This window comes from Macrotis lagotis, chromosome 3 (genome assembly GCF_037893015.1).
Source record: "Macrotis lagotis isolate mMagLag1 chromosome 3, bilby.v1.9.chrom.fasta, whole genome shotgun sequence".
NCBI classification, from domain to species: domain Eukaryota; kingdom Metazoa; phylum Chordata; class Mammalia; order Peramelemorphia; family Peramelidae; genus Macrotis; species Macrotis lagotis.
This window is the reverse complement of record NC_133660.1, coordinates 194222551-194235466: the sequence shown is the minus strand read 5'-3', so window position 1 is coordinate 194235466 and position 12916 is coordinate 194222551. Positions and strand designations below refer to the sequence as shown.

General features: G+C 35.4%; 1 protein-coding gene across 2 annotated transcripts in view; it reads left to right on the top strand.

Moving 5' to 3' along the window:
* ANAPC4 (anaphase promoting complex subunit 4) overlaps positions 1 to 9695 on the top strand; it is a 51426-nt gene extending 41731 nt beyond the window's left edge. Inside the window, exons 28-29 of one of the 2 annotated variants that reach the window (XM_074229677.1) lie at positions 2 to 116; positions 387 to 9695. In XM_074229677.1, coding sequence (XP_074085778.1) covers positions 2 to 116; positions 387 to 394 — 123 coding nt within the window. In that variant the 3' untranslated portion in view covers positions 395 to 9695. Of the gene's footprint in view, position 1 lies in introns of both variants that reach the window. The other variant, XM_074229676.1, reaches the window with a different exon arrangement.
* The last annotated feature ends 3221 nt before the right edge of the window (positions 9696 to 12916 follow it).

Sequence of the window (12916 nt, the reverse complement as noted above, 5' to 3'; positions counted from 1 at the left end):
GTTAAGCTCTAATCTCCGTCACGTGAGAGTGTTTGAAATGGATGTAGAAGATGATGGGGAAGCAGAAGAGGAAGATGAAGATGAAGAGGAGGAATCTTCATCCCATCATGTTCCTGGTGAGCAGGAAGAATTAATTCAGTCTGCAAATAACCAAGAAAGTATTGGGGATGTATCTACTGGTCTGGTGGATGCAGTGGAAGAACATGAATCTAACCTCGATTCATAATCCGGGCTACACTTATTTTGTATTTTTTTTATTAAGGAGGTGGACTAAGATGTTTTTATTTCTTAGAATATCTTAATTTTTCTTTGTACCAAAGAAATAAACAGTAAATTATCTTGTGAACACAATGCATTTTTTTCTTTAAATCTGCTTCATCTTCCAGAAATATAACTACTGGAAGGACATTTCTTTTTGCTGATGTTTCTTTTTAAAACTGCCTGAAGAACTATAGTTTTTAGAGCAAACATAAATTGAATGAGGAAGGGAATTCAGTCTTTTCTGCTTCTAAAAAAGTAAGTGTCACAAAGAGTTTACATTTAACAGTTGTCATTTGTTATTGAAGGAGGTTATTCGGCTTCTTTAGCATTAAAAAAATTTTAATCAGCAAAATGTACTATTTTTATTCCATTTCTTCTTTCTTTGTAAGATCCTGAATGCTCTGTATTTGTTATTTTTATATTTCCATGATCAATTTAAAACTGTGAAAGCCTGCAGTGCTAAGATTGCAAACTGTGAAAAGATTTATGTTGTTTTTATCAATTAAATTCCAAAAATGCTACTTGTCTCTAAAATATTAACTTTCCTAATTGTGCTGATGTACTTGAGCTTTGATTCTTTGAATCAACAATATTCACAGCTAGAGGGATTGGTATTAAGGACATGTAGCGGACATCTGTACAGTTTTACTCCTTGGGAACATTAGGAGTAATAGGTTCAACTAAATATAATTTAGCATTAGTGTTAATGAACTCCTGTGCACTGTTGATTTCTTAATGTTCTCTCTCAAATTAATGGATATTGTTCCTGTGTGACTGTCAAATTTAGCTTCCATCTTCTACCTCATCCTTTACAGCAGTTGTTGGTCCATCTGTAAATCAGTTTATAAAGACTTAGGATTTCTTTACACACTAATAATAGATTGGTTAGAATGTGTCTACACTTTGGAGGAATGAGTGAGTGAAACTTAAGAAAATTCATTGTCTTTGTAGTAAACCAGACACTGCAGAATGGAATTCTTTTGGGCTGTGATAGATTGTCTAGTGCACCGTAGCATGCCTTTCACAAAGAGGATATTCATATATTTATTTAGCTAGTATTTAGGTCATAGTGCAATGCTTTTTTTTTATAATTTTTTTTTTTAGGTTTTTCCAAGGCAGTGGGGTTAAGTGGCTTGCCCAAGGCCACACGACACAGCTAGTTAATTATTAAGTGTCTGAGGCTGGATTTGAACTCAGGTACTCCTGACTCCAGGGCCTGTGCTCTATCCACTGCGTCATCTAGCCACCCATATAATTTTTTTTAAAGGAAGTTTTTATTTGAGTTTTATAATTTTGCCCCTAGTCTTGAAGGCAGTCTGTTAGTCTTTACGTTGTTTCCATGGTATACATTGATCTAAGTTGAATGTGATGGGAGAAAAATCATATCCTTAAGGAAGAAAAATATAAGTATAAGAGATAGCAAAATTACATAATAAGATAACTTTTTTTTTCTAAATTGAAGGTAATAGTCTTTGGTCTTTGTTCAAATTTTTTTATAATTTTTAAAAATTTTGTTTTATTTTTCCCCCTGGTTACATGCAAAAACAAGTTTCAATGTTCACATCCAAAACCTTGAGTTCTGAATTCTCTTCCTTTCTTCTACCCCCACTGAGAAAGCAAGTTGCTTGATATATATTAAAAATGTAAATCATGAAAAAACATAACCACAAGTCAGGTTGTAATGGATATCTTTTTATCAGAACACAAATCATGTTGTAAAAATAAATATAGCCCTCCCCCCCAAAAAAAGAGAAACCTCAAGAAAATAAAGGGGAAAAAATATGCTTCAATGTGAATTCAGACACCATCAACTCTTTCTTTGAGATGGTAGTATTAATTCCTCCAGAGTTGTCTTGGATCACAGCATTGCTGAGAAAAGGTAGGTCATTCATTCACAGCTGTTATTTTTGTATTCAGTATATTTCCCAATGCAGCATCTCATAAAAGTTTTTTTACTGAGAGCATCCTGTTCATCATTTCCCATAATAGAAATAGTATTTCATCATAATTACATACTATAATTTGTTCAGCCATTCAATCTCTAACTCCCCACCACCAGTAAAGAGCTGCTGTAAGTATTTCTATATAGTGTTTTTTCCCTTCCTGTACTTCATCTTCTGGAATATAGACCTAGCAGTGGCACCACTGGGCCAAAAGGTAGACATCATTTTATAGCCCTTTGGGCATAGTTTCAAATTGTGCTACAGAATTGCAGAATCACTTCACAACTCCTTCAGTAGTACATCAATGTCTCAATTTCCCTAAATTCCCTCCAAAATTTTTCTTTTTCTCCTTCTGTCTTAACCAATCCAGAAATATAAGGTGGTACCTCAGAATTTTCCAACATGCTTTTCTCCTATTAATAGTGAGTTATTTCAGTTTTGAAAAAGATTTGAATAGATTGCATTGATAAACTTATCTAAAAACTAAATATCCCTTGATCATTTATTAATTGGGATAAATTAGCTCTTTTTTATAAATTTGACTCAATTCTCAATGTTGAGAATGAAGTCTTTATCAGAGAAATTTATTTCAATATTTTTTCCCATAGTTACTATTGGTAACTGTATTTCCCTCCATCCTATTTACAGCCTTCCCTCCATCATTACCCTGAGACATTTTTTTTTAATTATAAGGTAGGATAAGAAATTTGAAGATGTGTGAGTTATAGACAATGATGTGACAGAGCTAGCTTCTCTTGGCTTGTGAGAATTGATGGTTGTGATTTTCAGTGTGAGCATTTATATCTTGGGAATCAGCCAGTTCTCCAAGCCCATTAGTGCTTGATTTATTGTTTTGTTGATTAGATTTAGGAATGTGATGGGAAGAAATGTTAATAATGAAGATTAAACTTACTGAGAGCATCCTGTTCATCATTTCCCATAACAATAGCATTTCATCATAATCACATACCACAATTTTTTCAGCCATTCCCTAATCATTGGGCATCCATCTCTAACTCATGGATACAGTGGGTTTTTGTTTTTAGAGAGTGGATTATTAAACATTTATGTAAACATCCCTGGTTTTGTGTGTGTAGTGCAAAATTAGGGGGAAAAAAACTTCCAGATTTGGGGGCAAATGATCACTCCTTACCCTTGTTTTTGGAGTACGGAGAATTCTAGAAAATGGGACTTTTAAATCAAATCTTATTACTAAATGTTAGTTAAGGGCTTTTATTCTACTGTTTTCATGCATAAGACATCTTTTGTATTTTATTTGTAATAAGAAAAGTAATATTTTAAATTTTGCAAGATTTGTAGCATTCTTGCTAAGACTTAATACCATGAAGCATATAAAGGGGTGCCTCTTTAAGAGTTAATGTCTTTTACCAATTTTAATTCCCATTTTATGAAATTTTTATCTTTGTGCAGTTATATAACTAAATTTCAGTGTAATCCATAGTCATCTGTATCATTAAATTTATCTCTTAAAGAGATAAGGTTCCCTTTCTTTTAAATGGATTTCTTATTAGATTAAATACAACACCTTTGCTGTGGTACTTATGGGTGTGGATGCCCCACCACACTACGCAAAGTGCTAGACTTGGAAGCAGGAGAAACTTCTGCTTGAATTCTGTTCAGCTCCACTACTTACTGGATCTGTAACCTTGGACAAGAGGAAAGGAATAAGCCCTTCCTTAGCCTACTGTGGGTCAGACCCTAGGCTAAGCACTTTACAGATTTATTTCATTGATCCTCACAATAACTCTGGGAGGATGTTGAGGAAACTGAGGCAAACGGGTGAAGTACCCTACCCAGAGACACATGACTAGTTAAGTGTCTGAGGCCAGATTTGAATTCAAGTCTTCTGACTCCAGACCTGGACCACTCACTGGGCAAGTTAGTCAATCTCAATGAGCTTATTTTTCCTTAATTTTAAATGAGAATAATATCTATCATTGTAAAGCTCAAATGAGATAAATGGCTTTGTGAACTTTAGATAAGTGTCAGGTTCCTTTTTATGTCTTAATAGGCCATTCCAGGAGTCGCTGTAGCCACATTTATTACTGACCTGGCATGAATTTCTGAATGTAGCTTAGATTGGTTCTGGTTCCAGTTATTAATGCTACCTGTCCCCAAAGCCTTTATAAGTAGGTAGAAGCTTAAGTTCATTGGCATAACCTTTGGATATCCTAGGTGTCCCCTCTGTTTTAAAGAGCAGTTAGAATTGGACTTTGGTGGGGGGGGCTAACTAAATATCGCTTAAAATCCTGGAGCTGGATATTTTGTTTTCTTATTTATACCCTCCAAAAAGAACCTTAATTATCCTCTTTAGAACATTTAGCATTTACAATAGTGAAGAATACTGATTAAAAAAAAATTACAATAGAACTTTGAGTTTATGAGGCTATAAAATCTGAATGTTTACATACCCATTTCCCATATAAGTATGAAAAGTTAATCAATATTTTCACATTGTTAATAGAAGGTCTAGCAGAAAGACATGTGCTACAGATTTATTTGTATTGGGATCTTGTACCTAGAGCCACAGGTTGTGTGATTTCAAGAGGAATAAACCAGATTCCTTTCAGTCTGTGCTTACTTTATGACAACTATCTCTAGACTCTGCATTTGAACAGAGCACATTTAAACAGCTTACCAAGTTTATTTCTCACTGGACTCGATCATAGGGAGATAGGACTTGGTATCATAGTAAGTCAAGGATATTACATCTTCTAATGAAAAGCACAATATGTGAGCAGTAGTTTAATTCTTAGGAGCAATGTAGAATTCAAAATTCCTGATACAATTTTGTCTCTAAATGTTAAATATTTCCAGAATATAAATTTTAATATAGGGAAATAAATGTTTTATTTGTTAAATCAGGATGAATAACCTTTAACTTGTTACCCTTCTAGTTTCTGAGCAAAAGCTGTTGCTGGAAATCAAATAAAACAAAAAAGGTTGATCATATTCAAGTGTTAAGTACAGAAACTACACCCCTAGATTTACTGAAAATTGATTTTTTTTCATGAATATGTCCCTGGCTAGTGTGTTTAATTACACATGCAAAATACTCTCAGTTCTATAAATCTGTTTACACAATGTTGTTCTTAATTGTACCCTGACTCCCTTTATGAACTCTGGCATTTGGAAATTGATCCCTCAAGGCCATGTTTCAGCCCAGTGACAATTATGTTCTGGCTGAGTTGTAGATGAATGAAACAGTTGGGTGTATATGGGCAAGGGTGAAAAACCATTAAGGCTACTAAGTGACGCTTTTACTCTGTGTGCAGTCAGACTGAACTTACAGCACTCCAAGACATGAAGCGTAATATTATGGTTACCGTTGTATGGGTGATAAATCTGTCCCTTGCCATGCCTACAAATGAAGCTTTTGTTTACTGTGCCAATGGGAAAAGTGTGGGAAAGTGTGCTGTTTGTATGGTAACTTTCAAAGAGGTCAAGATGCTTTTATAGAGTTCTAATACATCCTAGAGTATTCTTATGACTTATATTGCTCAAATAGAGAAATGGAAGCACACAAGACTTTCTCAAGGTAGTAGTGTCAGAATACTATTCTGTTGACTTGGTCTACCAGCTATATAGTGGACTTTGATTTTGAGCTTATTTTGGTATTGTTGATACTTCAACAACTTTTTGTTGCTTCAGCAGCTATATAATTAGAAGCCACTATATGTGGGGTTCTGTCCTAAGTGAAATTTTCCAAAAGAAATAAAACAATAGGATCTGTGGGTAGTCTGCTTCAGATAAATATGTAAAACACTTTTAAAGATTCAAGACTATGTTTCAGGACTATCCTCAAGGATCTTAACCAGAAATGGATTTTCTGAGTCTAGAACATAACATTTAAAAAAAAATTTTGAACTTTCACTATTTTGTAATCCTATATTTTTTGACTTAAGCATTTAAAAACATGATCTTTACCACACTGCCAAAGAGGTGCATGACACCAAAAAATTAAGAACTTTTGTATTAGAAGAAAATGAACAAAGACCTTAGGTATTCAACTGGATTACCTACATAACCCACAGGAACTTGAACTAGTTAGGTTTCTCTGAAACTGAATGGGTCATTTATTTCTCTGGACCTTGTTCTCTCATCTGTAAAGTGAGGGAGGTTGGATAGTACAGCATCATCAGTCGTCTTTAGCCCTATTATTATTATTCTATGAAATCTAAAGAAAAATACTACTTTATACTTTGACACATGTGTTAAGAGCAGTTATTATATAGAGGATACATTTTGAAGTGTTAATTTTATGAAGGTTGGGAAAAGATAAAATTGTCTTGGCTATTTAGCAATCATTTCTTAAGTGTCTAGTCTGGGTGAAGTCCTTTGCTAGAGGAGGTAGACTGGTAATTTAGGCATGCCCCTTGCCCTGAGGAAGTTTGTAGATATTTGCTAATACTTCATACTACTTTAGTAGAGAGCTTTTGCCTTAGGCACTGTTGCCCCACAGTATTTTGAAAGAAGCCATATTTAATGCACTGCTCAGTTAGATATGAAGTTGACTATCCTTTTTCTGAGATGAAAGGCCTACAAATTATATAGAGAAAAGTTTCATCTCTTGCTGTCATTGTATTTTAGTTGATGTAGTTTGATATATTTGGATGAAGGATTACAATTAAATCAAATGGTACAACCCTGACTCTGCCAGTAGTTCAAATTCATGCTAAACAGAAATGGCAAATAAAGTACAAGTGTCATTGAGCTGCATAATAAAAGTCAAGCAAGTCTAGTAGTAAGGAATTACTTCTATAGTAGAAGGATAGCAGACAAACTGCAGGCAGTGAGCAATTAAGGAATGAACTTCTCTGGGCTTTGCATTGGAATTTTAGTTGTGGTACAAATAATTTGAGTCACCTCTAACATAGAGGGCTTCATTTATTAAGAAAATATTAAGGGCAGCTAGGTGGCTCAGTGGATAGAGCACCAGTCCTGGAGTCAGGAGTCCCCGAGTTCAAATCTGGCCTCAGACACTTAATAATTACTTAGCTGTGTAGCCTCGGGCAAGCCACTTAACCTCATTTGCCTCGAAAAAACCTAAAAACAACAAAAATAAAAATAAACATTAGCCGAATCACAGATAGTGCCTTGGATAAAAAGGCTTAAATTGAACCTGGTGACAATGATGACTGTCAAGCTGAAAGGTGTACAAAATCCCATATTAAGAGAGAGAATTCACACAAATGATCGCCCCCCCCCATGAATAGAAATAGGATTCTGCCTTGTAGCTTGATTATATTTTTTGTAACTAAAGGCCCAAAAGCTCCTTCAGCCATCTTCAGAACATTCAGTTTGTCAGGTAATTATATTTCCTTCTCTTGGGTCAAGAGAGAGAGGCCAGCATCCTAGAGTTATCTGAGATTATAGAACAATTTGCTAGGAAGTACCACTTTAAAAAAAAAGCATTCTCTTTCCTGTCATTTCCTTGAAGAAAGAGAAAAAACAAAACTCTCATGTAATAAATACGCATAGTCAGTCAAAGCATATCTATGTGTATTAACCATGTCTAAAAGTAGATCTCATTTTGCTTACTTAATCCATTACCTCTGTCAGGAGGTAGATAACATTCTTATTGCTTCTCTGGAATTGTTGGTTTTTACATTAATCAGAGTTATTACATCTTCCAAAGCTGAAGTAAGTGCTACTCTTAGCAGTCACTGAAATCTTATATAACAAGAATGCATTTCTATATGATTACACAAAAAAATGCATTAAACCTTTAATCATGCATAATATCACATTAGGCACTATTCAAAGCAGGTCCTATATTTCTGGCTCAAAGATATGGAGATTTTAAAAAATATATATGCATATTAAGCACACAGTAATACCATTACAGCAAAATAACAGGCAATATGTAAACCTAGAGTCAGTCATGTTTGCATAGGTCAAATTGGAGTGGAAATCAGATTTTAGTTTAATTTCAGATCTTGAATCTATATCCAATTTGCTTATGTGGTATATGTATTTATCATTGAAGGTCTGGGGAAACTGCTATTATTTTTAACACTATTTCCACAGATAACCTACTTCTATTTAAGGCATTTTGGTGATATTCAAAAATAAATAGAACTATTTTTTTCATAGAGAAATTACTATCTGCCAAGGAGAAACAAGGCAAACATTTTTGTAGTTATGGGTATGGAGTGAGATTATGTTTATATCTTCCCAACTTTGCCAATTTGTCAAGGTCATTTTACATTTAATAAACATGCTATAGCAGTACTTTCAGGGAAGACGGAAAGCTTGCATTCTTGGTTCAAAATGATTATGATAGGTGAAGTAAACATTTGCAGTTTGCAATGGTAAAAGGAACTATAATAAATTGCCAAACTCTGGATGTGGTTATACAATGTCATTTTTGACCAGAAATATATAGGATTAGTCAATTAATTTGAAGATAGAGGATATAACCCTAGATACTAAGAAATTAAACCTCATCAAAGTAATTCAAAGCACTGAGCTATGAGATGATGATTATCTCATTTATTGTTATAACATGCTGGGAGGGAGTATGGGGTCACAGGGATGAAGTATTATAACTCAATTTTATAGAAAATGAAATCCTTCATTCCAGCTCCAGGACAGAATGCAAACTCCTTACTCTGGCATTACAGTCTTCACAATATAACTATAGACAACTTTTCTATCATTGCTGCATATTCTACCCTTTTGAATGATTGACATTCTAGCTAAGCTTGTCTCTTTGCTCTTCCCTGGCCTTGATAGTGCATCTCTGTGACTTTACACAGGCATTCCTCCATACCTCGAATGTACCCCCTCTTCACCTTTACTACTTGTGATCATTGGCCTCCAAGGCTCTTCTTGGGAGCCTCCTTTGAGATCCTAACTAGCTTCTGGAAGAGCTAGGTGACATCACTCTGCTTGCCTTCCTATTTTTGTTTTTCAGTACTAACATGACTTGAGATATTTAACCAAGTTTCTCACTCCTTCAGTTTTCCTATCTGTAAAATGGACACATGGCTAGCCTTTTATATGAGCTATAGTTGTGAAGAATAATGCTTAATTTTATTAGATTTAGAATTCAGTTAGTCCAACCTCCTGCAAAGTGCAAGTAAGTGGTAAGAGGACAAGAAAAAAATCACTAAAGTTCACTAAAGACAGCTTAGTGGAAAAGTGATATGTGTTGAATCAATGGTTTGTAGATACTGTTATCCTTTTTAGAAAAGGAAATGGTAAACCATTCCAGTGTCTTTGCCAAGAAAACTCCAAATAGGATCACAAAGAATAACACATGACCAAAAGCAACTGAATAACTACAATAATAACAATCCTCCCATACTTCACAAACCTTCACAAGACTCAGGGTCTGCTCTTTTTTCACAAGAATCCATAATTGGACTTCTCAAATGTAACCTTTATTCCAAGTTCTTCCCAGAAGATATTTTCCAGAGAGTCTTGCTAGATGCAGTCCACAGCTTCAATGCAGCCCAAACCAGATTAAAATATAATTAAGACATTTAACAAAATAAAAAGATATTACATTAAAAAAACTAAATCAATATGTTGCCTTTAGGCCCTGATTTAATGGCCCTAGTTCAGTTTGAGTTTGGCACCATTGTTTTAGACTTAAGCTTTTTGTACTTGAACTTCCTGCCAGGTTTATCTCCTGGGGACCGCAACTGTGTGAACTCACAATGAAACTTGCAGGTATAAGGATAGTAACCATGTAATAATGCACCAGTGTCATTAAGTGGTAGGTAGAGACATACATACGTTCTTCCCAAGTAAACTTGTTACCTGGAAAACAGGAAATCGTAAGTGAAGTCTAAAGCTCCATTTAAAGATGCCCTGATGATGGGTGAATGAATGACTACAGAATCTGAGTTCTGGTTGCCCTATAATTGCCCTCTTTCTGCCCCCCACACTCCATGATGGCCAATGGGCCCAGCTGAAGAAAGGTTAGACAAGTCCTGTAGAATTCTTGGAACTGTTATTGATGGGATTCATTTTTTGGATAGATGATTATTATTGGTATTAGTATAAGTTACATTTGCCTGATTGCTTTCTCTTTTTTCATTTATTTAATTTTTAAAAAAATTTTGAGTTTTATAATTTTTCCCCCAATCTGGCTTCCCTCCCCCCCACAGAAGGCAGTTTGCTAGTCTTTACATCATTCCCATAGTATGCATTGATGTAAGTTGAATGTGATAAAGAGAGAAATTATATTCTTAAGGAAGAAACATAGTATGAGATATAGCAGAATTACTTAATAATTTTTTTTAAATTAAAGATAACAGGACAGCTAGGTGGCTTAGTGGATAGAGCACCGGCCCTGGAGTCAGGAGTTACCCGAGTTCAAATCCGGCCTCAGACACTTAATAATTACCTAGCTGTGTGGCCTTGGGTAAGCCACTTAACCCCATTTGCCTTGCAAAAAAAAAACTAAAAAAAATTAAAGATAACAGTTCTTGGTCTTTGTTCAAACTCTATTCTTTGTTCAAACTCCATTCTTTCTCAGCACACAGATGGCATTCTTTGTCATAGATACCCCAAAATTTGTGCCTGATTATTGCCCTGTTGGTATGAGCAAGTCCACTAAGATTATCATCACTCCCATGTTGTTGTTGGGGTATACGATGTCTTTCTGGTTCTGCTCATCTCACTCAGCATCAGTTCATGCAAGTCTTTCCAGGCTTCCCTGAATTCCCATCCTTCCTGGATTCTAATAGAACAATAGTGTTCCATTACATACATAAACCACAGTTTGTTATGCCTGACTGCTTTCAAATGAACATTTCTTTACTCTCTCCTACCTTTTGTTTATTTCTAGAACAGCTACTGGATGAGAACTGTTTCACCACCTTAATTTTTTCTAGCTTTTGCTTAAAATCAGTTTAAATTCATTTTTAACCCAAAGCCACACCTTTGGCAAAAAATAATTTCTATGAGGTGGTTTGCACAGCCCTTTACATACAATATCTCACTGGAGCCTCATTTCCATTTAAACTGAAGCATGAGAGGTAAATGACTTAATCCTAACACACATCTGGAAGCCGAATTTGAACCCAAGTCCTCCTGTCTCCAAAGTAACCTTTTTTTTTTTCAATTTTATTTTTTTTATTTATTTAAGGCAATGATGTTAACTGACTTGCCCAAAGTCACACAGCTAGGCAATTAAGTGTCTGAGGCTGGATTTGAACTCAGGTACTCCTGACTCCAGGGTCAGTACTCTACCCACTGTGCTACCTAGCTGCCTCCAAGGTAGCATTCTTATCTGAATTTATGTTTCACATAGTTTCCCTTTGAGTACTGTTTCCATTGGGTTCTGAAGGTAGATAGTGGTGGAGTAGGTCATGGTGGTTTGGCAAGCGTGGCACCTGCCAGCTCCTTTTTCTCCATCAGAATTCCTGGCTTCTATAGCTTGCTGCTGTAGTATCTTCAGGATCAAGTGACCTTTCCATCTGACTTGCAGCAGAAGCCTTCTGTTGTCTCTTTCCTTAGAATGTGAGCTTCAGAACACTAATCATCTTACTTTCTCTTTGTATCCCCAGATTTTTACAAAGTGACTAATAAATGATTTTTTTTATTCAGACATTGTCTTCTAGTAAACTGAATTAGTTATTAGCTGTTCCCCTGTTCTAATTCTTCACTCTTCTTGCTTCATATTTAAGCAGGTAAACCAATAATGCCCTTATACCTAGAATATCTTTCCCCTGTTGAAATAATCTTCATAATCAATAAGTGATTATTGTGTGCCACGCATTTTATTGGTGGGTTTACAAAGAAAGGTAGCATCTCCTGCCTTTAAAGACCTCACAATCTATTGAATGGGGAGAAATAACACTGAAGAAGCTGAAAAAGGCAGGGGGAAGAGTATCTAGTATGTGTTTAAAGGTGAGTGGGTCCTGGTGGTGAAGAACATGATGAAGATCTGAAGATGTAGGAGTTACAGAATTGATTTATTGTTGTGGGCTATTGAGTTTCTGGAGATCATGAAGTCCAAGAGAGCAGCTGTTAAGAAATGATGAAGTCAGTGCCCTGTTGGGCCTCCTTAAATGGGGGATTTGGAGAAGTTCTCCAACATCCATCTCCCACCCTTTCAACCAGAAGGAAAGAGAGACTTTAGGGGCAGGGGCTGCTGAGGAAGGTGCGAGTTTCAAAGTTGATTTGATTTTGCAGAATGATAATTTTCTGGAGAACACATGAAGTCTAAGAGAACAACCAAGGGAAATAAAGGGAAAAAATGGCACCAGTCACAGCTAAAACTGTAGATTCAGTTATTAGAAAGGCCCTAGAAGAGTGGTCTTTATGTGTTCTGAGAAGTTGAAATCTATGAATCAGTAATTCTCTACAGCTATGAGCCCCCAGTCAAGAAAAATTGTGTAGTAAAATATACCAGAGTTGTAAAATCTGTTTTTCTTCTAGTCCCTCTCCTATTGTCTGTGCAGTTTCTTGCTTTTCTTCTATTTTAAGCTGCATTGGTTTTGTTTGTGCAAAAACTTTAAAATTTTATGTAATTAAAATTGTCCATTTACTCTTCTATGAACTTCTCCATTTCTTGTTTGGTTCTAAACTCTTTCCCTACCCCTAAGTCTGACAGGTAATTTCTTCCATGTTCCACTCATTTGCTTGTGGTGTCTTTATTTTGTCTAAATCATGTATCCATTAGGGATTTATCTTGGTATATAATGAGATGTTGCTCTATATCTAATTTCTGT